The 27,898-nt window shown below is 43.5% G+C and overlaps 1 protein-coding gene across 1 annotated transcript; it reads left to right on the top strand.

Moving 5' to 3' along the window:
- Nucleotides 1-776: 776 nt before the first annotated feature.
- LOC128044344 (glutathione S-transferase Mu 1-like) lies at nucleotides 777-25,216 on the top strand. The gene is made up of 8 exons (XM_052636503.1): nucleotides 777-1,083; nucleotides 1,383-1,458; nucleotides 1,876-1,940; nucleotides 2,262-2,343; nucleotides 2,436-2,536; nucleotides 3,309-3,404; nucleotides 3,491-3,601; nucleotides 24,248-25,216. The coding sequence occupies exons 1-8, from the start codon at nucleotides 1,048-1,050 to the stop codon at nucleotides 24,335-24,337; spliced, it is 657 nt and encodes a 218-aa protein (XP_052492463.1). The 5' UTR covers nucleotides 777-1,047; the 3' UTR covers nucleotides 24,338-25,216.
- The last annotated feature ends 2,682 nt before the right edge of the window (nucleotides 25,217-27,898 follow it).

Here is a 27,898-nt window from a genome sequence, read left to right as displayed (position 1 = left end):
CCTGGGGCAGGAAGATCCCCTGGAGAAGGGATAGGCTACCCACTCCAATATTCTTGGGTTTCCCTTGTGGCTCAGTTGGTAAAGAATCCACCTACAATGCAGGAAACCTGGGTTCAATCCCTGGGTTGGGAAGATCCCCTGGAGAAGGGAGAGGCTACCCACTCCAGTATTCTGGCCTGGAGAATTCCATGGACTGTAGTCCATGGAGTCGCAAAGAGTCAGACATGACTGAGCAGCTTTCACTTTCACCTCTTCCTATTACAGTGATATTCTGTTCTGGAAGACTGCAGCTATCACGGGTTATATTAGTAAATCATGGGGGAGTGTTAGGATGGCCTGGAGTCTTGATCTTCCCCTAATAGGAGCCAGTTTTTAAAATATTTATTAATTTGGGCTTGCCAGTTCTTAGTTGAGGCACTGGTGATCTCAGATCTTTGTTGAGACATGCAGGCTGTTGGACAGCCACGCAGAAACTCTCAGTTGTGGCTTGTGTGATCTAGTTCCCTGACCAGGGGTCCAACCTCATTCCCCTGCACTTGCAGTGGGAAATCCTAGCCACTGGATGACCAGGAATGTCCCCAGGGACCGATTTAATGTCTCCATTTCAGGCGCGTGACTCCTAGTCTCCTGGCAGTCAGCTGCCCAGAGCCCGCAGGAACTCTGCAGCCCAGAGTCAAGGCTGAGCTGAACCAGAGAGGGGAGTGGAGAGGGAGGAGTCTCGCTCTCATTATGATTCAGGCTTGTTTCCCCGAGGGCACTGCCGGCTCCCCTGAATAGTCAAGGGCTGGCTGGAGGCAGGAACCTGGTGAGCTCGACCCAGGCGGCCCTAGTAGTCTGGGGCCCAGAGCTTGGCTTCCAATTCCTTCCGCTAAGAGACAGGAATAGTCCTTGCTCTGCCTGTCCGGGGCTGAGTCAAGGTCTGTGCTGGGGGTGGGACCGAAAAGAGGGGCTGGTGCTGCCAGGCCCGCCTTGACCCCCGGGTCACAGGATAAGTTTCAAGTCCAGCTGTCCTGGAGCTTCTGCACTCTGAGCGTCATAACCTGCACCATGCCCATGATCCTGGGTTACTGGGACATCCGTGGGGTGAGCAGGGATCCACAAGGGCTGGGAAGACGGAGGCGGGTGGGGAAATCCTGGGCAGTGGGACTGGTTCAACCAGAAGCTTCCACAGGGCTTGCTATGTAGCAGAGCCCCTTTCCTTAGCCCCACCATCTTACCTGGGTGTTGGCATGTGTCTGCGTGGGTGGGTGGGTGGGGGGCGCCCGTGCAGGGTTGGGGGTGGTGGTGAAGGGAGAGTGTTGGGAGTGTGGAAGCGACCTGGAGCAGTGAGAGTTTGGCAGTCAAGACCTGACAACTGCCCTCTGTCCTGGCATCTCTCCCAGCTGGCCCATGCCATCCGCCTGCTCTTGGAGTATACAGACTCAAACTATGAGGAGAAGAAGTACACGATGGGGGACAGTAATAGCATCCTTTTCATGTCCTGACTTCTGGCCAAGTCACGTTGATTTGGTGCCAAGCCACTCATATCCTTGTCCCTGTTGCCTCTGTTGCCCTCCACCAGCTGGAGCAGAGGCCTGCCCCTTCGCAGACTCTTTGAGGGTGCAGCTGGCCTCCAGGGAAGGACATGAGAGCCCATAGCTAGGCTCTGTATCAGTCATGGGCTCCTGTTAGTACTGCACACACTTTCTGTAAGCCTCACTCAGGTGGGCTCCAAATCCTTAGAAGTGTGCTTTCCCCCAAAGCTCCATGTGAGATTGGTGATTCTGAATCCACATCTGCCAGTTCAGGGAGTTTTGCCTCTGACTCCTCGGTGGGTCCCCTGGGAAGGAGGGCTGGACTCGGGAAATTTGTTTCACTGTATGTTCTTTTTCACAGCCCCTGACTATGACAGAAGCCAGTGGCTGAGTGAAAAATTCAAGCTGGGCCTGGACTTCCCCAGTGTAGGTGCAGGGGCTGGGGTCTGTGGGAAGAAGTGGACAGTGTCTCCATCCATCTCCTTTCCCGGCTTAGAGGTTTCAGAATCTGGTGCCTTCTGCGCTGTCCCTCAGCTTTCTGGTTCTCTCCCCTGCCCTTTTATGATGCTCTGTGTCCTAGCTCATCCCTCCATTTTACAGCATATTATTTAGTGTCTACCATGAGCCAGGCTTGCGAGTGCCAGGTTTCATCTCTACACATGGTCAAAGGAGGGGGTACAGGGGAGTCTGGTGTTCCAAACACAGACTCCTGTCTGTTGCACAACAAAGGCCATGTTGTTCTTCCAGTTGCCCTACTTAATTGATGGAGCTCACAAGCTCACCCAGAGCAACGCCATCCTTCGCTACATAGCTCGCAAGCACAACATGTGTAAGTGGGGCTGGAGAATACATGCCTACTCCCCTGGGCTGGGCTGGGCTGGAGTGGGACACTGAGGGTGAGTCTCTGTTGTGCGGCCACAGGTGGGGAGACAGAGGAGGAGAAGATCCGTGTGGACATTTTGGAGAACCAGACGTTGGACGTCCGCTTGCACATGGCCAGGATCTGTTATAGCCCTGACTTTGTGAGTCCCCTCCCACTGGGCTGGGTTGCACAGAGTTTAAATGCAAGACAGGGTCCCAGGTACACTGGTCCTTTTGCCATTTGAACCATTTGGTGCTACTGATCCACCAAGCTTGTCCCTACAGAGTCTCCAGAGTGACTCTCAGAACCCCTAGAATATAAAATGCAAACTCTAATTCCCACCAATCTTAGGAACAGTCCAGCCTCCCCTGGGTGGAAATTCAGTTCCTCGATGGTATTTACCTCATTATACCAGGTCCTCCTTCCTGGCATCTCTGCTCAGGATGTGTGTCTTGTAGGCAGCCCAGGGCCAGACTTTGTTCCTCTGCCTTCCTTCTTTCAGGCTGTCAAATTGTCCCCAACTGTCCAGAAACTGCTCAGGCGTCCATACCATTCTTGTCACCCACACTGGAATGCAGGACTTCTTTCCTAGTCATTTTAGTGTTGATCAGCCTGAGGACTGAGGACCGAGCTCCACCAGGTCTCAGAGCACGGCTGGTCTGACCCGGGGAAGTGTCTGGAGCTGAGTGGTGACACGTTCAGGGAGAGCGTGGTTTTGCCCTTTGCCTTCCCATCGCCTCACACAGATGGGAGGCGGTACTCATAGGAGTTTAGTGAACACACGTGGGTTGAATTGCAGTGTGGGCACAAACCCAGGTGCAGTCAGGGGACGTTGCTGCTCACCCGCAGCTGGGATCAGACACAGCCCTGGGAGGTCTGCTCTCTGCCAGGGAGTCTGTGTCTGAGGGTGGTGACAGCTGGTTTTTGTCTAGGAGAAACTGAAGCCTGGTTTCTTGAAGGAGATCCCTGAAAAGATGAAGCTCTTCTCAGATTTTCTGGCAAAGAGGCCTTGGTTCGCAGGGGACAAGGTCAGTGGGATGGCTTCAGAGGAGGGAGAACTGGTATTTTTTCTTACTCAGAGTTTGTTGCACATTCATGCTTTGTCTTTCTGCAGCTCACCTATGTGGATTTCCTGGCTTATGATGTCCTTGACCGGCACCGCATATTTGAACCCGCATGTCTGGATGAATTTCCAAACTTGAAAGACTTCATTACCCGTTTTGAGGTGATTCCCCTGGTCCTCCTACTATTTATATCTCTCTTCTCTTCCCTCTACTTTCTGATGCTTTCCTAGTTGGAACTACAATGAGAAATAGAATTTATTGAGAACTTGGTTTATTCCAGGATCTCTGCTCAGCAGCTGACATACATTGTGTCAGATTTAACCTTTATAACATTCCTACATGGTAGAATAATTATCCTCTCCATTTTACCAATAAGGAATTAAGCTGAAAGGATAAGTAATTTCTGATGGTCACACAACCAGTACAGACTGTGCTGGGCTCCCAGTCAGAGTGTCTGGCTTCTACGGGCAGCAGTCAGGGGCTCTCTGTTTCTTGTATGAAAATGAAAAAAAGCTCAGGTTCTTTTGTTGACTGGGTTCACAGCTCTGGAAAGCGTGGATGAAGCAGAATCTTCAGGAGTTTGCATGCAGCTGGCATGTGTAGAGTTGAGACACAATAGGGTTGATATGAAGTAATAAAAACACAAACAACATTTTCTCCTGCTCTCCAGAAGGCTCTCTGGCTATTGGCTCCCTCTCTGGGGTTGTACTGAGATTTCCAGGAATGTAATTGGTGCTGGGATTTTCTTCCATATGTAGGTGACTTCTTCGGAAGATTTTATAAGGATGCCTCTTATGATGGGCACCTTCCTTCCCTCCATGTCTTCCTTCTTTCTTCCTTCCGCTTACCCAAGATTCCATCTCAGAGATGGGGTAGTACATCATTTTAAGTTACATTCACTGATCTGATCCTCTTCCCTCTATGAGGCACTATGTCAGGCATAGGGAAATGCAGACGTCACATGGTCCTGTCACCCAGCTCATCATTCACCCTCAATCTACCAACTGGAGAGTAAGAAATCTCTTTATGATGGATTTGGGAATTTGAAGCTCTAGTCCAGTATGTTTTTCAGCCTACAATCTTGTTTTGTATTCCCACTCCCATCATGAAATCTGCTTCCTCAGCCAGTTCTCTTCAGCTCTGGTTTTGGTCCAAGGCTTTATGGCCTGAGATTTTTGCAAGAACCGGGATGACTGCCCAGCAGGGAGGATGTGGGACAGATGTGGGCTCCAGTATGCGGCCTGTTGGGGCCTGCACTGTGTGGTACAGGCATGGTCTTTGGAGTCCTGGGAACTCTCGGGCACTGTTTGTTTGGGGAGATGGTGCACAGGTGCGCCTGAGCGCCTCACTGCCTGGTTGGCTGCAGCAGGATGAGGGAGGCTGGGGCTCAGTGAGAATGGGCTCAGGGCCTAGGCCAGGCAGTTGGTCTGTGTCCTTTAAGTGGAATAGAGTGTGGTCTGGCCTAGTCTTGCTGCTCCACACCTCCTATCACCTTTCGTCCATGTTGAAAGGTGCGATCTGGTGTCTCTTTCAATCTGTTTATCTACTCTCTAAGCCCCTTTGTTGTGCTTGGGGTCCACCTGTGGTCAAGCCCTGGGAAGCCAAGAGCTTCCTTCTGACAAAGAGAATTGTTCTGCAGAATGAGAAGAAGTTGTTCTGTAGGGAGATGTCCCCTGGGAAGTGGGGGGAGGAGACAATAAAAAACTACAATGCAAATGCAGTGAGTTTCAGTCTTATTTGGGGGTCTTACTGAGGACTTGTATCCTATGTGACAGCCTCTCAGAGAGCTCTGAGTAACTGCTATGAAGAGGTAAGGTAGAAGACAGCAGATATATAAATTTTCACCTTGAAAATACATATAGTTGAGAATGAAAAGTTTGCCTGCCAAAGGCAGTAAACAAAGGTTGTTGCAGCCATCAAGCTATTGCATTATAGTTGTCCCCTGTGGTGGGCCCTGAGGGAATTCAGGATGGAAACCCAATACCCACCACCTAGCCATCAGCCACTGCAGCCGCACCCAGCAGTGTACCCAGCAGAGACTCAGGATGGGAAAACACAGGATACTGGCCTCAGATAGCGGAGGTACGTATCAAAGTAACGACTTCAGTGAGCCCAGACTTTTGTAGCTTCCTATACACAGAACAGTGCTAAATTCATTAACTTGAGATGTCTGATTTTCTTTAATTAACAGTAATCTTTTGATATTCCAACTACTTGGTTTTGTTACAAAACTGCTATATATCCTGGCTCCTTCCTTACCTCTTCAAGCCCAGGAAGCAGCCTCTCAAATAGCTCGAAGGGACTGCTCTGAAGTCCTCAGAGAATTACAATATAATTCTCAACTTTTAGGTTGTGCATTTTTTTCATGACATCGTCCAATATTCATGTTGGTAAAAGATTGCTGCTAATCATCAAAAAACCAACATCTCACGTTAATGATCTTAATGCTTTTCTATGTGTAGGAAGATGGGTGAATCTTGGGTCTGTGTAATTCTTCATTCAAGATGCAACCCAACTCTCTAGGGGACCCTGTGTCCAAAACAAAGAATGTTTCATCCTGGTTTTCTCCATCTTGAATTCCCCTTAAGGCACACAGTCTGTGAGTGATGGCATTGGGTTGCAGCTTAGTCCTTTCCTTAACCAGGTAGTGAGTGAGACTCTGTTCTTTTTGTTTACAGCTTCTCTAGGCCATACATTTGACCAAGGTTTGGGAGGCAAATTTCATCACCAGTTTGTCCCATGGTGCTAGGAAGGCTCATTTCTAGGTCAGACAAGGACTTCATTGATAGGTCATTTCTATGCTATATCTGGCCACTGTTAATATACTAAAGCTTCTCTGGATCATCTGTCTTACTAACTAGTCTACTATGACCCAGAATATGTTTCCCTTTGTCATTTCTTCCCATATCTAGAGTTGCACCATTACAATTAATTTTATATAGAGCTGTGTGTGTGCTAAGTCGCTTCAGTCGTGTCTGTTTGTAAGCCCATGGACAGTAGTCTGCGAGGCTCCTCTGTCCATGGGGATTATACAGGCAAGAATACTGGAGTGGGCTGTGAAGCCCTCCTCCAGGAGATCTTCCCAGCTGAGGGATCGAACCTACATCTCTTATGTCTCCTGCACTGGCAGGCCAGTTCTTTACCACTAGGGCCACCTGAAAAACCAATATGGAGGTATATATGTGATACATAGAGGTTTACCATCATTAATTTTATCAGAGACCTGGCTGCACAGAAGGTAATGCAAGAAACAATAATCTTATAAAATAATTAAGGTATAAGTAACATAGCTAGTACCATTTTTAAGGTCACAGTACAATGAAGGAAACAAAGCATGAATAGTTTGAAAACAACAAAGAGAGAATAAATTAAAACAATGATTAATATAACCTGTTGCAATCTAGATCACAAGAAGCCGTCAAGTCCAGAGAGGGGCCAGTGGGAGAGGCCAAATGATGGAGGGATTAGATAGAAAGAAAAAGATAAATGCTCCATCTTTGTTTGCAAAGGTATACTTTATCAACTTGCTTCAAGTTAGTAGGCATAGGAGGAAATGTTTCCTCATATCTGGAGAACAAAGATTAAAAGCCAGCAATATTTCAAACAGCCATAAAATTATAAATTCACTTCATTCAGTGCCATGGAATTAAATCTTGTTGACCTTGACTTTTTTTTGTTAGTAGTTTTATGAAGCCATCAGGTTTTCCATTTACAGTTTTGTAAAATTTTCACTCAGTTCAGTGGGATCATTTAAAAGTTACCAGAAAAATAAATAAATAAATAAAAGTTACCAGAAATGTGTATTTGTAAAAAGGTCCTCTTTATGAATCTTCAAGATCTACATTCTTTTAAAAAGAATCAGAGTAAAACAATAAGTGCCGAAAGACAAATGATCTGATTACAATATAACTGTCAGTGAAATTTGGTTATTTCTGTGGCATACAAAATTTTAATACAATAACTAGAATTATGACACATAAGATGCCAGAATACTTTTAGTAATTTTATACAATAATAATTACCTATAGAGTATAATCTAAAAGTGTTCATTATAACTCATTTGACAACATTTCCCATGTTACTTAGCATACCTCAAAGTTTAATTAGTATCTCTCTTTGAGTTATTTTAGGGCCCTCTGAGAAGGCAATGGCACCCCACTCCAGTACTCTTGCCTGGAAAATCCCATGGATGGAGGAGCCTGGCAGGCTGCAGTCTGTGGGGTCGCTGAGCTGGACACAACTAAGTGACTTCACTTTCACTTTTCACTTTCATGCATTGGAGAAGGAAATGGCAACCCACTCTAGTGTTCTTGCCTGGAGAATCCCAGGGACGGGGGAGCCTGGTGGGCTGCCGTCTATGGGGTCGCACTAAGTCGGACAAAACTGAAGCGACTTAGCAGCAGCAGCTGAAGCATTCCAAAGTGAGTTAGATGTCAAAAGAACTTCATTTAGAATTTGACTTGGGGAAGGTTTGTCAAAGATATCAAGTTTTTATAGCACTTGATGAAGTAGGATCACAGGTCCCAGTAAATACTTATCCACTTAACCAAAGAGACAGTAAAAGATTTTAAAGTCTAAATATGTGAAATTATAATAGATCACTTAAGAGGTAAAGAAACATTTTACAAAAGATCAATATTTCAAGAAAACTTTGTCCTCTCAATGGAAAGAAAAATCAGATTCCAGTTTTGCACCACCGGACATTTAATACTGAACTTTATTTACTTAGTTAAACTCATTCTAATCTTGGCCAGACTGGACCACACATAGAATTCCTTTCTAAAGTTATCCTTTCTTTCTCACAAGCCTTTTACAACTTTCTATATCCATATTAGTTTGTTCCTCATTTTCTTTCCCATTTAGAAATAACTAACCTTTTTTTAAAAAAAAGGAAAAAAAGAGAAATAATCAGCTTTAGCACAAAATCACTTTATTTTCCCTTAACAAAGTACATTTCTATTTTATTTTTAAATTGAAGTATGTTTGATTCAAGTTTTGTACTGTTTCAAGTGTACTGCAAAGTGTTTCAGTTATATATAATTCAGAATGTATATATATACACTTTTTCATATTCTTTTCCATCATAGTTTGTGGCAAGATATTAAATCTAGTCCCTGGTGATATTCAGTAGTTCCCTGTTGCTTGCTTTATATGTGGTAGTGTGTATCTGTTAGTGGCACGCTCCTAATTTATTCCCCCTCTTTCCCCTTTGGTAACCATAAATTTATTTTCTATGTCTGTGAGTCTGTTTCCATTATGTGAATAAGTTCATTGTCATCATAATTTTAGATTCCATATATAAGTGATACATATGACATTTGTCTTTCTCTATCTGACTTATTTCACTTAGTATTATTATCTCTAGGTCCATCCATGTTGCTGCAAATGGCATTATTTCATTTTTTTCTATCCCTGAGTAGTATTCCATTGTGTGTATGTATACATATACACACACACCCCCCCACATCTTCTTTATCCATTTATATGGTGATGAATACTTAGGTTGGTTCCACGTCTTGGGTATTGTAAATCATGCTGCTGTGAACATAGGGGTGCATGTATCTTTTTGAATTAGAATTTTCTTTGGATCCATGCCAGGAGTGGGATTGCTGGATCATATGGTAACTCTATTTTTTGTTTTTTAAGGAACTTCAATGTTGTTCTCCATAGCATCGGCACCATTTCATATTCCCACCCCACTGTAGGAGGGTTCTCTTTTCTCCATCCTCTATTATTATTTACAATTTATAGACCTTTTGATGATGGGCATTCTGACTTGTGTGAGGTGATGTATCATTACAGTTTAGATTTGCATTTCTCTAATAATTAATTAGCAATGTTGAACATATTTTCATGTTCCTGTTGGTCATCTGTATGTATTCTTTGGAAATGTCTAAGTCTTCTGCCCATTTTTTAAAAACCTTTTATTTTATATTGGGGTATAGCTGATTAACAGTGTCATGATTGTTTCAAGTGAATAGCAAAGGGACTCAGCCATACATATATATGTACCCATTCTCCCCCAAACTCCCCTCTCATCTACGCTGCCATATAACGTTGAGTAGAGTTCCATGTGCTATACAGTAGATCCTTATTGGTTATGCATTTTAAATATAGCAGTGTGTACATGTCCACCCCAAATTCCCTAACTATCCCATCCCCCTATCCTTCTCCTTGGCAACCTAAGTTCATTCTCTAAGTCTCTGAGTCTCTTTCTGTTTCATAAGTAATTTTATTCATATCATTTCTTTTCAGATTCCACATATAACAGATGTCATACGCTATTTCTCCTCCTCTGTCTGACTTACTTCACTCAGTATGACACTCTCTAGGTCCATCCATGTTGTTGCAAATGGCATTATTTCATTCTTTTTAGTGGCTGAGTATTCCACTGTATGTATGTACCTCGTCTTCTTATTCATTTGTCAATGGACATTTAGGTTGCTTCCACATCTTGGCTATTGTAGACAGTGCTGCAATGAATATTGGTGTGCACGAATCCCTACAGATCAAGTTTATTTCTGGATATATGCCCAGGAATGGGATTGCAGGGTCATATAGTAGCTCTATTTTTACTTTTTAAGTTACTTGCATACTGTTCTCCAGAATAGCTGTACCAGTTTACATTCCCACCAATAGTATAGGAGGAGTCTCTTTTCTCCACACCCTCTCTAGCATTTATTGTTTAGATTTTTTAATGATAGCCATTCTGACTGGCATGAGGTGATATCTCATTGTAGTTTTCATTTTCATTTCTTTAATAGTTTTTCACATGCCTCTTGGCCATCTGTGCATCTTCTTTGGAGAAATGTCTATTTAGGTCCTCTGCCCATTTGTTGACTGAGTTGTTTGTTTTGATGCTGTTAAGCATCATGCACTGTTTATAAAATTTGGAGACTAATCCTTTGTTAGGTCACATCATTCACAAATTTTTCTCCCAATCTGTGGGTTGTCTTTTCATTTTGTTTATTGTTTCCTTTGCTGTGCAAGTTTGCAATGGTCTCATTTGTTTATTTTTTGTTTTTAATTTCCATTATTCTGAGAGTCAGATAAAAAAAAATGTTGCTGCAATTTATGTCAGAGTGTTCTGCCTATGTTTTCCTCTAGGAGTTTTATAGTGTCCAGTCTCACATTTAGGTCTTTGGTTCTATTTTGAGTATTTTTGTGTATGGTATTAAAGAATGATCTAATTTCATTTTTTTACATGTAGCTGTCCAGTTTTTCCAGCACCATTTGTTGAAGAGACTGTCTTTCCAACATCATGCAGTCTTGTTTCCTTTGTTAATTGATCGTTAATTGATATGTTAATTGATCGTAAGTGTGTGGGTTTATTTCTGGGTTTTCTATCCTGTTTATTTCTGGGTTTTCTATCCTGTTCTAGTGATCTATAGTTCTACTTTTGTGTCAGTACCATACTGTTTTGATGACTATAGCTTTGTAGTGTGGTCTGAAGTCAGGGAACCTGATTTCTCTAGCTCCATTTTTCTTTCTCAAGATTCTTTTGGCTATTTGGGGTCTTTTGTGTTTCCATACAAATTTAAAGTTTTTTTTGCTCTAGTTCTATGAAAAATGCCATTGGTAATTTGATAGAGGTTGCATTGAATCTGTAGATTGCCTTGAGTAATATGGTCATTTTGACAATATTGATTTTTTCAATCCAAGAACATGGTATATTTTTCCATCTGTTTGTATCATCTTTGATTTCTTTCATCAGTATCTGATAGCTTTCCGAGTCCACGTGTTTTGCCTCTTTAGATAGGTTTATCCTAGATATTTTTTATATTCTTTTCGATGTGATGGCAAAAAGGGTTGTTTCCTTATTCTCTTTCTGATAGTTTCTTGTTAGTGTATAGGAATGCAAGAAATTTCTGTTTATTCATTTTGTATCCTGCAACTTCATTGACTTCATTGATGAGCTCTACCAGTTTTCTGATAGCATCTGTAGGATTTTCTATGTATAGTAACAGTGACAGTTTTACTTCTTCCTTTCCAATTTGGATTCCTTTTATTTCTTGTCTGATTGCTTGTGGCTAGTACTTTCAAAACTATATTGAATAAAAGTAGGGAGAGTGGGCATCCTTGTCTTGTTCCTGATGTTAGAGAGCATGAAGATCACTCACCTAGAGCCAGACATCCTGGAGTCCGAAGTCAAGTGTGCTCTAGGAAGCATCACTACAAACAAAGCTAGTGAAGGTGATGGAATTCCAGCTGAGCTATTTCAAGTCCTAAAAGATGATGCTGTAAAAGTCTTGCACTCAGTATGCCAGCAAATTTGGAACTCAGCAGTGGCCACAGGACTGGGAAAGGTCAGTTTTCATTCTAATTCCAGAGAAAGGCAATGCCAAAGAATGTTCAAACTACCACACAATTTCACTCATCTCACCCTTGGAGAAAGGAATGGCAACCCACTCCAGTATTCTTGCCTGGAAGATTCCATGGACAGAGGACCCTCATGGGCCACAGTCCATGGGATTGCAAAGAGTCAGACATGACTGAGCAACTAACACACACACACACACACATGCTAGCAAAGTAATGCTCAAAATTCTCCAAACGAGGCTTCATCAGTACATGAACTGAGAACTTCCAGATGTTGAAGCTAGATTTAGAAAAGGCAGAGGAACCAGAGATCAAATTGCCAACATCCACTGGATCATAGAAAAAGCAAGAGAGTTCCAGAAAAACATCTACTTCTGCTTTATTGACTACACCAAAGCCTTTGTGTGGATACCTGAATGGTCTAGTGGTTCCTCTGCTTTCTTCAATTTAAGTCTTAATTTTGCAATAACGAGTTCATGATCTGAGCCACAGTCAGCTTCCAGTCTTGTTTTTGCTGACTGTATAGAGCTTCTTCATCTTTGGCTGCAAAGGATAAAATCAATCTGATTTCGGTATAGACCACGTGGTGATGTCCATGTGTAGAGTTGTCTCTTGTGTTGTTGAAAGAGGGTGTTTGCTATGACCAGTGTGGTCTCTTGGCAAAACACTGTTAGCATTTGCCCTGCTTCATTTTGTTCTCCAAAACCAAACTTGCTTGTTACTCCAGGTATCTCTTGACTTCCTACTTTTGCGTTCTGTCCCCTATGATTAAAAGGACATCTTTTTTTGGTATTAGTTCTAGAAGGTCTTGTAGGTCATCATAGAACCATTCAGCTTCTTTGGCATTAGCAGTTGGGGCATAGACTTGGATTACTGTGTTACTGAAATCTTTGCCTTGGAAATGAACAGAGATCATTCTGTCATTTTTTAGACTGTACCCAAGTACTGCATTTCAGACTTTTTTGTTGACTATGAGGGCTACTCCATTTCTTCTAAGGGATTCTTGCTCATGGTAGTAGATATAATGGTCATCTGAATTAAATTCACCCATTCCAGTCCATTTTAGTTCATTGATTCCTAAAATGTTGATGTTCACTTTTGCCATCTCCTGTTTAACCACTTCCAATTTACCTTGATTCATGGACCTAACATCCTAGGTTTGTATGCAATATTGTTCTTTATAGCATCAGCCTTTACTTCCATTACCAGTCACACGCACAACAGGGTGTTGTTTTCGTTTTAGCTCCATCTCTTCATTCTTTCTGGAGTTATTTCTCCACTCTTCTCCAGGAGCATATAGGGCACCTACCGACCCGGGGAGTTCATCTTTCAGTGTCATACTGTTTTGCCTTTTCATACCAGCTCAGAGAGTATGGGTAGGTCTCTGCTCCACTGCACAGTGTGGGATGCCCTTGGGCTTAAACCTTCAGGCCCTGAAGCCACAAGACAAAGTCAGGGCTTCTATCCAGAGTCCTTGAATTCTGTTATCTCAGAATTAGACAAGGCTGTGGTCAGTGTGATCCATTTGGTTATTTTTCTGTGATTGTGGTTTTCATTCTGTCCACCCTCTGATGAACAGGGATAAGAGGCTTAGGAAGTCTTCCTGATGGGAGAGACTGACTGTTGGGCAAACTGGGCCTTGTTCTGGTGGGCGGGGCCATGCTCAGTAAATCTTTAATCCCATTTTCTGTTGATGGGCGGGGCTGTGTTCCCTCCCTGGTGTTTGGCCTGAGGCCAAACTGTCCACCCAGGCCTCCACTGGACTCCTGGACCCTCACAGGCAAGTCTGACTCAGTCTCTTGTGGGGACGCTGCTCCTTTCTCCTGACTCCTGGTGTGCACAAGGTTTTGTTTGTGCCCTCCACGAGGAAGCCTCTGTAATGTTTCAGTATTTTATTTTGCATGAGAATGACCTAGCTATTTAATAAATTTCCATCATTTAACTTAATGTGGTAAAGCTTCAAAGTTTCAAGTTATCAAAGATCTGGAGAAACATAAATCATAAGTATTCTTTAAGAGTTCACTTTAAAGGTCTTACCCCACTTATCATCTTTTTGCTTCACTTGTTATTTAGATTACCCATGAAAGTTTCATGAGAAATCAGACCAAGTCAGCCATCCTCACAAGCTATTTTTCTTGCTGATGAAAATTTTAAAAGAGATTATATGACCTTATTTGGCTTTTAGTAAATCTAGGTGCAGGCTTCCCTCATAGCTCAGTTGGTAAAGAATCTGCCTGCAATGCAGGAGACCTGGATTTGATTCCTGGGTTGGGAAGATCTCCTGGAGAGGGAAATGGCAATCCACTCCAGTATTCTTGCCTGGAAAATCCCATGGACAGAGGAGCCTGGTGGGCTACAGTCCATGGGGTTGCAAGAGTCAGACATGACTTAGTGACTAAATCACCACCACCAAACCTAGGTGCAGTAAAGTTGACATGTCTGTATTAATTAAAGCAACAAACACCCCTTGACAAGGCCCTGCCCACCGGAGGGATAAGACCCAGCTCCACCCACCACTGGGCAGGAACCAGTCCCCCCCACCAGAAAGCTTACACAAGCCTCTTTGACAGGCCTCATCCACCAGGGAGCAGAAAGCAGAAACAGGAATAACTACAGGCCTGCAGCTCGTGGAATGGAAATTGCAGTCACAGAAAGTTAGACAAAATAAGATGGCAGGGGAGTATGCCCCAGACAAAGGAACAAGATAAAACCCCAGAAGAACAACTAAGTGAAGTGGAGGTAGGCAGTCTACTCAGAAAAGAATTCAGAGTAATGACAGCAAATATGATCCAAGAGCTTGGAAAAGAACAGCGACACAAACCAAGAAGGTATTATAAAAGAAATGTTTGCTAAAGAGTAGACGATCTAAAGAACAGACAAAGATGAACAATATGATAACTGAAATGAAAAAATACACTAGAAGGAATCAATAGTAGAATAAATGAGGCAGAAAGAATGGATAAGTGAGTTTGTGGAACATAATAAAGAAAACAGAGAGAAAAGATGTTGAGGACAGTCTATGTGATCTCTGAGACAATATCAAACATACCAACGTTTGCATTATATGCTTCCCAGAGGAGAAGAGAGAGAAAGGACTGGGGAAAATATCTGATGAGATAATAGCTGAAAATTCCCCAACATGGGGAAGAAAACAGTCTTACAAGTCCAGAAAATGTAGAGCGTCTCAGGCAGGATGAACCTAAAGGAGAAACATGTCAAGACACGCTGTAGCCCTGGAGGAAAAATAAACAAGCACAAACCCCACTCTATCATTTAATTAAATATTAGCCCTCCGTTTTTACCGCATACTCTGTGAAGAAGTGAAGTGAAAGTGAAGTGAAATGTTAGTTGCTCGGTCGTGTTCAACTCTTTTCGACCCCATGGACTATAGCTCGCCAGGCTCCTCTTTCCATGGAATTCTCTAGGCAAGAATACTGCAGTAGGTTGCCATACCCTTCTCTGGGGATCTTCCTGGCCCAAGGATTGAACATGGATCTCCTGCATTGCAGGCGGATTCTTTACTGTCTGAGCCATGAGAGAGGTCCAAGAATACTGGAATGAGTAGCCATTCCCTTCTCCCTTCTCCAGGGGATTTTCCCAATCCAGGGATCAAATCCAAGTCTCCTACATTACAGGTGGATTCTTTAGCATCTGAGCTGGCAGTGAAGCCCTCATACTCTGTGGGTTCATGTAATCCTGTAGGTTTCCTTATGATGTTTAACTAACATTGTCTGAGGGGTAGATTTATATGCCCTTTCCAAGCATGGGAAGCATTCCTCAGTGAAATATATTGTACATTCCTACAATATAATTGGATGAAATAGATATAACCATCTTATATAAAGTCCATTCAAACACATTGAAAGTGAAAGTGAAGTCGCTCAGTCGTGTCCGACTCTTTGCAACCCCATGGACTGTAGCCCACCAGGCTCCTCCGTCCATGGGATTCTCCAGGCAAGAATACTGGAGTGGGTTGCCATTCCCTTCTCCGGGAGATCTTCCCGACCCAGGGACTGAACCCAGGTCTCCCGCGTTGCAGGCAGACACTTTAACCTCTGAGCCACCAGGGAAGCCATTCAACCACATTAAGTTTTTATAAATTTTCATCCCAGTCCTTTCAACTCTTACTTAGACTCTTAACCATAGACCTCCTTAGGACCCTATTAACAAGTCTTGGTCTTACAAGGAGTCCCAGAAACTTTCCTTTTTATCCCCCAGCCATTTTACTCATTTCTGTATAAAAGGCTTTGGGATACCCAGTGAAGTGTTGAACCAAGGGACTTTAATTGGCCTCTTGCCCAAGCAATTGTTTGTCTGGTAATTTGGTCAGTGTAATTTTTTTCTCTTACAGACAAAAATTTTTCTTAACTGGGATAAATAGAGTGGCCTTGTCTGAGGTCCTTTAATGTTGAGGTGACCAATACAGGGTTCCTTTGGCCCATAGAACATTAGGTAGTGTTGTATCAAAACCTTGGTTTAAATCCCATCAAAGTCTGTTTTATTTATCCCACTTCTCAATGATCATCTAAAGATTTTCATGCTGCTGAGACCAGTCCCTTTAAAATTTCCATATTGTTAGGAAGAAATGAATTACCCTCAGCTTTTATTTATTTTCTTGTTAATTAATCTAATTACCATTAGTTATCATATTGTTTTTATTAGCATCTGTAAGACCCATTGGGAGGACACTGAGACCACCAACCCTGTTTGTTTATTTTAAACTAAGGGAGTCCTTAAGGTTAGCTGTTACATTTCTTTGTATCCACCTTTTAACTTGGTCTGTCCATAGATATTAGACTTCCCTTATAGCTCAGCTGGTAAAGAATCCACCTGTGATGTGGGAGACCTGGGTTCGATCCCTGGGTTGGGAAGATCCCCTGGAGAATGGAGAGGCTACCCACTCTGTATTCTGGAGAATTCCATGGACTGTATAGTCTATGGGGTCACAAAGAATTGGCTACGACTGAGCGACTTCCACTCACTTCCATAGGTATTACCAGTAAAACAGCTGTTTACAATATAAGCTCTCTAAAAGTTTAATGACTTAGAATTTTTTTCAATTTAAAGTCTCAATTTTTAGGATCAGTTCAGTTCAGTTGCTCAGTCTTGTCTGACTCTTTTTGACCCCATGAACTGCAGCACGCCAGGCCTCCCTTTCCATCACCAACTCCCAGAGTTTACTCAAACTCATGTCATTGAGTTGGTGATACCATCCAACCATCTCATCCTCTGTCGTCCCCTTCTTCTCCCACCTTCAATCTTTCCCAGCATCAGGGTCTTTTCAAATGAGTCAGTTCTTCGCATCAGGTGACCAAAGTATTGGACTTTCAGCTTCAATATCAGTCCTTCCAATGAATATTCAGAACTGATTTCCTCTCAGATGGACTGGTTGGATCTCCTTGCATTCCAAGGGACTCTCAAGAGTTCTCTCCTCCTTTTGAACACCATAGTTCAAAAGCATCAATTCTTTGGCACTCAGCTTTCTTTATAGTCCAACTCTCACATCCATACATGACTATTGGGAAAACCATAGCCTTCACTAGATGGACCTTTGTTGGCAAAGTAATGTCTCTGCTTTTTAATATGCTGTCTAGGTTGGTCATAACTTTTCTTCCAAGGTATAAGCGTCTTTAGGATATCCCAATAGTAACTTATGCCACTAAGATGCAAGAGGCATTCTCACAAGAGGGAGCAATTATGCAGCCTTCACAAGACCCAGAAAGTTTACTCCCTAATATAAGCTAAGAAAATAAAGGTCTTGTTGTATAGGCAGTTACAAAGTAGGTTGAGACAGTAAAGGCCCTTTACAGACTGGAACTCCATACAACACATTTCCCTAAACCGGGCCTAGCTGGACAAAGAGACTGCTCAGAATCCCATTCTACTTGACTGGTTGCCAAATATGCGTTATATGTGTACTTATCTGATGGTTGACCAAGCTCTGGAAACAAAGTAGAAGGTGCCTAAGATTATTGTAGAACATTTGTATCTCAAAGGCACAGGGAAATGATTCAAGTTCCTCCTAGAAGGGCTTTGGTTTTCTTATTGTCAGAATTTTGAAAAAAAAAAAAAAAAAGGAGGGCGGGGAAGGGTGTTTAAAACTTTTTTGGCCAAAATAATTACAACTTTACCAAGCCTTCTGAATTATTGTTGCTTTCACGGGAATCAGTTTTGGTGTTACAAAAAGGAAGTTCAGAGAGAGTTGAACACCATGTAGGAGAGCATTGAAGGAGATGCTTAGAGGAGCAGGGAGGAGCAGTGAAGAGCAGGGCCAAGCAAATTCAGGAGCCTTTTAAAAATTCTGATATAATTTCAAGCACTCTTTTGTCAGTTTTCCGTAAGAAGTTACTTTCTCATTTCCTCTCTTAAAAGCTTCTAAATACCAATCGAAAGAGGTCTTCCATTCAGCAGATCTTATAGTCTGCTTTCTCTAGCTGGTGTTCATGGAAAAAACAAAAAACCCTCAATCTTGAAAGGGCAAAAGAACCCTATTTTGGTGATTTTTAGGTTGAGATTTCCTTTGGTATAATGTCCCAAATTAAGTAAAGTGAAAGTGTCAATAGCTCAGTCATGTCTGACTCTTTGTGACCCCATGGACTGTAGCCCACCAGGCTGCTCTGTCCATGGAATTCTCCAGGCAAGAATACTGGAGTGGGTTGCCATGTCCTTCTCCAGGGGATCTTTCCAAACCAGATATTGAACCCAGGTCTCCTGCATTGCAGGCAGACTCTTTACTGTCTCAGCTACCAGGGAAGCCCTTTATCCCAATTAAGTATTTGCAAGTATAAGCTCAATATGTAATGTACCTAAAACTGACTGTGATATTAGTCATTGGTTAGCAATCTGTCATTGCTAACCAATCCTCTTTCTTTTGTCTAGAAATCTTTTCCATTTCAGAGTCTGTTAGGATAAATTGCTATTGGTAACGGTATGTGGGGGGCCCTTCTGCTGTTTATGAGCTAAACTCTCCTGGTTGTTACCCTGTAGTCATTTCAGATTTTTTACGTGTCTCAGGTTTTCTCTTTGACAGTCTAAAACCATGGTGAGCAGTGGGAACCCAGGATCGCCAAACTTTTTGTGTGTGTTCCCTAGTCAGGTAAGTTTCTTTAGAGTGGGTTTCCCTACAAGACTGCTGTGTGGTATGAGAACTGGTCTGCACCTCTGCTGCAAGCTTCTCAATTGCCTGAGAAAGCCATACCTGGCCAGGAGAAGCTCTGTTCCTTATCTATGGAGCTAACAGCTCTCATATGGTTCAGTTCAGTTCAGTTCAGTCGCTCAGTCGTGTCCGACTCTTTGCGACCCCATGAATCGCAGCACACCAGGCCTCCCTGTCTATCACCAACTCCCGGAGTTCACTCAGATTCACGTCCATCGAGTCAGTGATGCCATCCAGCCATCTCATCCTCTGTCGTCCCCTTCTCCTCCTGCCCCCAATCCCTCCCAGCATCAGAGTCTTTTCCAATGAGTCAACTCTTCGCATGAGGTGGCCAAAGTACTGGAGTTTCAGCTTTAGCATCATTCCTTCCAAAGAAATCCCAGGGTTGATCTCCTTCAGAATGGACTGGTTGGATCTCCTTGCAGTCCAAGGGACTCTCAAGAGTCTTCTCCAACACCACAGTTCAAAAGCATCAATTCTTCGGCACTCAGCCTTCTTCACAGTCCAACTCTCACATCCATACATGACCACAGGAAAAACCATAGCCTTGACTAGACGGACCTTAGTCGGCAAAGTAATGTCTCTGCTTTTGAATATACTATCTAGATTGGTCATAACTTTTCTTCCAAGAAATAAGCGTCTTTTAATTTCATGGCTGCAACCACCATCTTCAGTGATTTTGGAGCCCAAAAAAATGAAGTCTGACACTGTTTCCACTGTTTTCCCATCAATTTCCCATGAAGTGATGGGACCAGGTGCCATGATCTCCGTTTTCTGAATGTTGAGCTTTAAGCCAACTTTTTCACTCTCCTCTTTCACTTTCATCAAGAAGCTTTTTAGTTCCTCTTCACTTTCTGCCATAAGGGTGGTGTCATCTGCATATCTGAGGTGATTGATATTTCTCCCGGCAATCTTGATTCCAGCTTGTGTTTCTTCCAGTCCAGCGTTTCTCATGATGTACTCGGCATAGAAGTTAAATAACCAGGGTGACAATATATAGCCTTGATGCACTCCTTTTCCTATTTGGAACCAGTCTGTTGTTCCAGGTCCAGTTCTAACTGTTGCTTCCTGACCTGCATACAGATTTCTCAAGAGGCAGGTCAGGTGGTCTGGTATTCCCATCTCTCTCAGAATTTTCCACAGTTTATAGTGATCCACACAGTCAAAGGCTTTGGCATAGTCAATAAAGCAGAAATAGATGTTTTTCTGGAACTCTCTTGCTTTTTCCATGATCCAGTGGATGTTGGCAATTTGATCTCTGGTTCCTCTGCCTTTTCTAGAACCAGCTTGAACATCAGGAAGTTCACGGTTCACGTATTGCTGAAGCCTGGCTTGGAGAATTTTGAGCATTACTTTACTAGTATGTGAGATGAGTGCAATAGTGGGGTAGTTTGATCATTCTTTGGCATTGCCTTTCTTTGCGATTGGAATGAAAACTGACCTTTTCCAGTCTTGTGGCCACTGCTGAGTTTTCCAAACTTGCTGGCATATTGAGTGCAGCACTTTCACAGCATCATCTTTCAGGATTTGAAAGAGCTCAACTGGAATTCCATCACCTTCACTAGCTTTGTTCATAGTGATGCTTTCTAAGGCCCACTTGACTTCACATTCCAGGATGTCTGGCTCTAGATTAGTGATCACACCATCGTGATTATCTGGGTCGTGAAGATCTTTTTTTCTACAGTTCTTCTGTATTCTTGCCACCTCTTCCTAATATCTTCTGCTTCTGTTAGGTCTCTACCATTTGTGTCCTTTACTGAGCCCATCTTTGCATGAAATGTTCCCTTGGTATCTCTAATTTTCTTGAAGAGATCTCTAGTCTTTCCCATTCTGTTCTTTTCCTCTATTTCTTTGCATTGATCACTCAAGAAGGCTTTCTTATCTCCCCCTGCTATTCTTTGGAACTCTGCATTCAGATGCTTATGTCTTTCCTTTTCTCCTTTGCTTTTCGCCTCTCTTCTTTTCACAGCTATTTGTAAGGCCTCCCCAGACAGCCATTTTGCTTTTTTGCATTTCTTTTCCATGGGAATGGTCTTGATCCCTGTCTCCTGTACAATGTCACGAACCTCATTCCATAGTTCATCAGGCACTCTATCTATCAGATCTAGGCCCTTAAATCTATTTCCACTGTATAATCCTAAGTGATTTGATTTAAGTCATACCTGAATGGTCTAGCGGTTTTCCCTACTTTTTTCAATTTGAGTCTGAATTTGGTAATAAGGAGTTCATGATCTGAGCCACAGTCAGCTCCTGGTCTTGTTTTTGCTGACTGTATAGAGCTTCTCCATCTTTGGCTGCAAAGAATATAATCAATCTGATTTCGGTGTTGACCATCTGGTGATGTCCATGTGTAGAGTCTTCTCTTGTGTTGTTGGAAGAGGGTGTTTGCTATGACCAGTGCATTTTCCTGGCAAAACTCTATTATCTTTGCCCTGCTTCATTCCTCATTCCAAGGCCAAATTTGCCTGTTACTCCAGGTGTTTCTTGACTTCCTACTTTTGCATTCCAGTCCCTTATAGTGAGAAGGACATCTTTTTGGGGTGTTAGTTCTAAAAGGTCTTGTAGGTCTTCATAGAACTGTTCAACTTCAGCTTCTTCAGCGTTACTGGTTGGGGCATAGACTTGGATTACGGTGATATTGAATGGTTTGCCTTGGAAACGAACAGAGATCATTCTGTCGTTTTTGAGACTGCATCCAAGTACTGCATTTCGACTCATTGTTGAGCATGATGGCTACTCCATTTCTTCTGAGGGATTCCTGCCTGCAGTAATAGATATAATGGTCATCTGAGTTAAATTCACCCATTCCAGTCCATTTTAGTTCGCTGATTCCTAGAATGTCGACGTTCACTCTTGCCATCTCTTGTTTGACCACTTCCAAGGCCAGGAAGAAAGCTTGGCACTCAGTCACCTTCTCGGAGGTGGGAGAATCTATCATAATTTACGGGGGACAGTACACTATATTCCAGACAATGTTGTTAAAGCTGTCAGTTCAAGGAAAGACACCAATCAGACCCTGACCTGTTCACCCAGCCTGAAACTTCCCAGGGTCTCTCCACTGGGTACTTTCTCAGTATCCCCGAACTGAAAAGTGAGGTACCTTTTCATCTACCACTGAATAAAATTCAGGATCATCAACCAAGATGATAAATCAGATCATGAGAGATTCACCCAAATTTGTACGCACATGTAGAGACGTGGACCCGCACAAGGGGCCCTGCTGGTAGCTAGCAAGGCTCCAGATCCTTGTAAAGTTTTGTTGAGGGGATGGAGTCTCCTCTGGGCCCCTCTGTGGTCAGCTGCTCGGAGCCAGCACGGGAGATCCTGCCCATGGCAAAGGTCATGAGGAAGAGGCCTGATGTGCCAAAGGCAAGATCAGGCCTCGAGGGGCCCTCCTTCTTGAGCATCTACCCCAAAACCAGAATCTGTCTGTTTTACTATTTCATAACTTTCACCAACTCTTCTGACATTAACAGGGGGCTATCCCCGACCACCTTTCTCTGCAGAAAATCAACTTAGGGCTCTAACTAGTAAGTCTCCTGGACATGGGAGGAAAATTTCAAATCAAACCCCCTGTGTTAGCATTCTAACTTGCTTGGCAGGTTTATCCAGACTCTTGCAGCTACGCATATGATTGTTCACAGCCTCTCAACTGTGAGAGGCACAGGAAGCCTAAAACATAGAGCCTTTCAAAGAGTTAAAAGTTATTAGAGTAGTACTGGTGTAGGATTTCATTATTAGGCCAATGCTTGTTGCTAAGTTCTCATATCTCTTATCCACTGTGCACCTGGGAGTGCATTAGTTAATATAGTTGGAATGTAAGAAAAACCAGTGTAGCCTTGAAATTAACCACATTAGACCTTTGAGCTAATTGGTTCTTTCTTGTAACTCACTGCACCTTTGCTCCATGAGAAATGTAACTCTGTTTAGCATTTTCTGAGGCAGACATAGATTAGAAATATAAAGAAAAAACACTTCAAGGGAAAATAAGTTATCTGGTTGAGCAGCCTTTATCAAAAGAGGGTCATAAAATGTTCACAGGCCTCCAAGGCCAGAAGATAATGTATACAACATTGTTTATGGGAAAGGTATGCAGAAAAAATCCTGGTTTTGATAAAGACAAAACAGATGTAATGTTTGGGCTGACTCTGTATGACTTTGCATCTTTCATTTCCCTCTATGTACAAGTCAAGCTATAAAAGCTTCCCTGAAAAATAAAATGACGGACCAGGATCAGTTCCACAAAAGCCTGGTTCCCCCGTGTTTTTCTTTCTTTCTTTCTCTCCTCTATTTTCTTATCTGCAACATTCTTTCCTTATCTCTCTCTAAATCACTTTGCCAACACTGTTTCTCCTTCGGATTCCCCTGGATCCTGTGGGGGCTGGATCCCGGCAGTCAGCAAAACTGTCCACTGGAAAGTAAAACCCACATAATGCAAAGCAGTGAGTTTTCCTTTTATTTGGGGACCTTACTGAGGACTATATCCTAGAACAAAGCCTCTCAGATAGCTCTGGGGGAACCGCTTTCAAGAGGCAGGGGAGGAGGTCTGGGAAATAGGAGTAATCAACTATATATCTTGGTAAAAGATTACTGCTAATCACCAAAAACCAGGGATCTCTAGTTAGTGATTTTAGTGCTTTTCTATATATGAAAAGATCTTGGGTGTGTATGTATGTACAAATCTTGGGTGATTAGAGTTCTTCCTTAGATGCATCTTAACAGTCTAGGAACCATGTGTCCAAAACACAGAATATTTCATCTTTTTTTTTTCTCCCCATCCTGAATTGCCTTCCTGGCACACTGTTGGTGGGCGACTTCCTTGAGTAGTGACTTAACTCTTTGTTTAACTGGATGATGAGTGAGCCTCCTGGTTCTTTTTGTTTTCAACTGTGAGGAAGGGGGTGCAGCAGAATAGGGGGAGAGAAAGGGGGCAAGAGGGAGCAGGCTGCATTCTAGCCATATTATTTATGAATTGTGTGATCATGACAGAGGTCCTTAACTTCTGTGTGGCTAGTTTCCCTTCTGATAAATGGTGACAGTAGATCTCATCTTGCAGGATAGTGGCATAGCGATTCTAAACCTGTATCATCATCTCTAACACCCAGCAGTGGGTGGAGTCTCCATTTGTGATGTCTTATCAAGATACCACTTGAATTACAGGAAATTGGAAAACTTAACTTTGCAGAGCTGGGGACACCAGGAGGACTTTATTTTCCCCCAATATTTGACCCCACATGGAAGGGCTATATCTAGGTTCCAAACCTAGGGAGAACTCCATGAACACTACTGGGGCAGCAGACCTGAGGCCTGACCTTCTTTTTCCCACCCTCAGGGCCTGAAGAGGATCTCTGCCTACATGAAGTCTAGCCGCTTCCACCCAAACCCTATGTTTCTAAAGCTTGCCGTGTGGGGCAACAAGTAGTGCCTCCAACTAGGAGATGGACGTGAGGAGCCAGTGCCCTGGAGACCAGATGCACCTTCCCGCACACAGAAACTTCTGTCTTTTTCTTTCTCTTTCTGCTCACTCTAGATGCTCTCTTGGCCCCCTTATCTCTCTCCCACACCCTTTTCCATCCCTACTTTAAAGATTCAGTTTCCCATAATTTTTGAGCAAATTTCCCCCCCCCCCCCACCCCGCCCACCCCACATTATCCCTCCTGCACTGAAGCCACCCAGGCTGTCCTTCCCTTCCATGGTTGCTTCTGCTGGAGGAACCCATCCAGACCCCTGGCCCATAGCGCTCTGCTCTGAGCTCCCAGCACTGCCCTGAAGACCAGACCTGGCCTGGTGCGCAGACCATGCTTCCCAGTGTGGTTCCTGCCCCGCCTGTCTGATCCCCAGGAAAGCCTTATTCACAGCTGCTGTGTCTTGTCTTATTCCCTCCTGGCTTCCTGGAGTCATGAATGACTGTGTTGGGTGTACAGGGGTGTCCATTTTCTCTTCTGCTGTCTACTGCAGGGCCACATGGATGGGCATGCATGTGTGTGCAGAGGGGGTGGGGCTTGCTTGTTCATTTCTATCTCCACTTCATGCACCTCCGTTCCTTAGCATCAAGTCTCTAACAGAAGGAGGGCCCTTCTGTGCCTGGTTTCCTCTTTAATTCAGCATTCATGGGCTGCCTCCTGTCAGCTTGCAGTACTCTGTGTCATGGTTCAGGGGACTCTCAGGTGCTGGGGAAGGGGTCTGAGTAGTCTGCTGATGGTGCAGGATCCTGGTGGATTCGCTTCTGTCACCCTTTCCTGAAAGCTTACCCTGCTCTAGATACCCTTCATGTGCATTCTTAAAACATATCTCAGTAAAGTCTGCCCCTACTGTATTACAGTCATGTTTTACTTGTTTTCCTCTCCAGCTTGACCATAAAGTCACTGAGGAAAGAATCCATGTCTTATTTGACTTTATGTCTCTTATATCCATTTTGCTGCCTGGCACATTAAATATTTAATGAAAGTTGGAAATTTGAAAGAATTATCTCTAGTTTAAGCCCTGCAAAGTATACAGGCATTATATGGATTTAGAGGTCTGGATATAGTTATCTCAGCCACTTGAGGTAAAGAATAAATTGCAGAAGATTTAAAATCTACAGGTCTGGGGGAAAGCCATTAGGTCTCATTAACTTAAGCATTTAGTAGGCTGTAACTGGCCCTTGTATAACTTGACCTGAAATGGGCAGGTCTAGTATAGCCACTCTGTGTGGTCAAAAGGTGGAGTGCCATTTTATATCAGGATGCCTGCACCTGCAAACTGCAGAAGTACTGCCTCAATACCGGGGGCACAACCTCAAGTCTTAGCTCAAAACAAGGAGTAACTTTAGAGAAGTTTCCTGTTGAGCAGTTCTCCAGTTGGTCACTTATTGCAGTTTAAATAAACAGAGAACAGTAAGAATAATTGTAAAGTCTTTGAGAATTATATGATTAAAGAGAAAACTGGTATGACAGAAAAAAAAAAAGCCCAGTAAAAGAGAGCAGCCAAGATGGTGTAGTATTAAGACTCTGAGCTCACCTTCTCTCATGAGCACACCAAAAGTCACAACTATCTGCAGAAGATGCATCAATCAAAAAAGACTGGGACCTACCAGAAAAGATCTTCTATAACTAAAAGACATAAAGAAGGAACCATAAAAAGACAGGTAGGCAGGGAGGACTTCTGCTATCATGAAATCCCATACCTCCCATAGGGGTGACCCACTAACCTGAGAATCATTATATTGCATAGGTTCTTCCATGCGTGGGCTAAGTAACTTTAGTCGTGTCTGATTCTTTGTGACCCCATGAAGATCATGGCATCCAGTCCCATCACTTCATGGGAAATAGATGGGGAAACAGTGGAAACAGTGTCAGACTTTATTTTTGAGGGCTCCAAAATCACTGCAGATGGTGACTGCAGCCATGAAATTAAAAGATGCTTACTCCTTGGAAGAAAAGTTATGACCAACCTAGATAGCATATTCAAAAGCAGAGACATTACTTTGCCGACTAAGGTCCGTCTAGTCAAGGCTATGGTTTTTCCTGTGGTCATGTATGGATGTGAGAGTTGGACTGTGAAGAAGGCTGAGCGCCGAAGAACTGATGCTTTTGAACTGTGGTGTTGGAGAAAACTCTTGAGAGTCCCTTGGACTGCAAGGAGATCCGACCAGTCCATTCTGAAGGAGATGAGCCCTGGGATTTCTTTGGAAGGAATGATGCTGGAGCTGAAGCTCCAGTACTTTGGCCACCTCATGCAAAGAGTTGACTCATTGGAAAAGACTCTGATGCTGGGAGGGATTGGGGGCAGGAGGAGAAGGGGACGACAGAGGATGAGATGGCTGGATGGCATCATGGACTCAATGGACATGAGTCTGAGTGAGCTCCGGGAGATGGTGATGGACAGGGAGGCCTGGCGTGCTGCGATTCATGGGGTCGCAGAGTTGGACGTGACTGAACTGAACTGAACTGTAGCCCACCAGGCTCCTCTGTCCATGGGATTCTCTAGGCAAGAATACTGGGGTGGGTTGCCATTTCCTCCTCCAAGTGATCTTCCCAACCCAGGGATCAAACCTGCATCTCCTGCATTGGCAGGCAGGTTCTTTACCACTAGCACCACCTGGAAAGCCCAGTTCTCCTAGAGGGGAACTGTTTTTGTTCACTGCTGCTGCTACTGCTAAGTTGCTTCAGTCGTGTCCAACTCTGTGAGACCCCATAGATGGCAGCCCACCAGGCTCCTCCGTCCCTGGGATTCTCCAGGCAAGAACACTGGAGTGGGTTGCCATTTCCTTCTCCAATGCAGGAAAGTGAAAAGTGAAAGTGAAGTTGCTCAGTCATGTCCGACTCTTTGTGACCCCATGGACTGCAGCCTACCAGGCTCCTCTGCCCATGGGGTTTTCCAGGCAAGAGTACTGGAGTGGGTTGCCATTTGTTTACTAGCAATATAATTTTATTGAAATATGGAATATAAACAGGTTTTATTTAAAAAAAAAAACAATCTAACCTTATAGAAATGTATGACATTATTAAAAAGTTAATAAAGATTCTAAAGGGTGATGGGGTAGACATAGTGAGCTCCACTCTAGTTGTGAGGTCCCCAGAACTGTGGCATGATGCTGTGGCTGGGGGTAGGAGACTGCTTGTAAAGCATGAGTAAGAGTTGAGCCCCACAACAGGCTCCCAGCCTGGGAGTCCAGCACTGGGAAGATGGACCCCTAGAGAGTCTAGCTTTGAAGGCCAATGGAGAGTAACTGCAGGGGCCCCATAGGCCTAGAGGGAATGGGATTTCACTCTGAAAGGGTTTACACAAACCAGAGGGACCCCTGAAGCACTGGCCTCAGCCAGTTAAGAGGCCGGGACACGCAGTATCACAGATGCCCAAGGACTCTTGAAGCAGAATCAAGGCGCACAGTTAGGAGGTGGTCTGTGTCAAGTCAAGAGACTGGGCTGCACTACAAGAAGCTCCTGGCTTACCCCTGGATCCTGACCATCAAGTGCATTGGTATCTCCTGCATTGACCTGAA

The sequence above is a fragment of the Budorcas taxicolor genome, chromosome 3, assembly GCF_023091745.1.
Source record: "Budorcas taxicolor isolate Tak-1 chromosome 3, Takin1.1, whole genome shotgun sequence".
In the NCBI taxonomy this organism is placed as follows: domain Eukaryota; kingdom Metazoa; phylum Chordata; class Mammalia; order Artiodactyla; family Bovidae; genus Budorcas; species Budorcas taxicolor.
The sequence above is the reverse complement of the archived record's forward strand: the minus strand, read 5'-3'. Positions and strand labels throughout refer to the sequence as shown.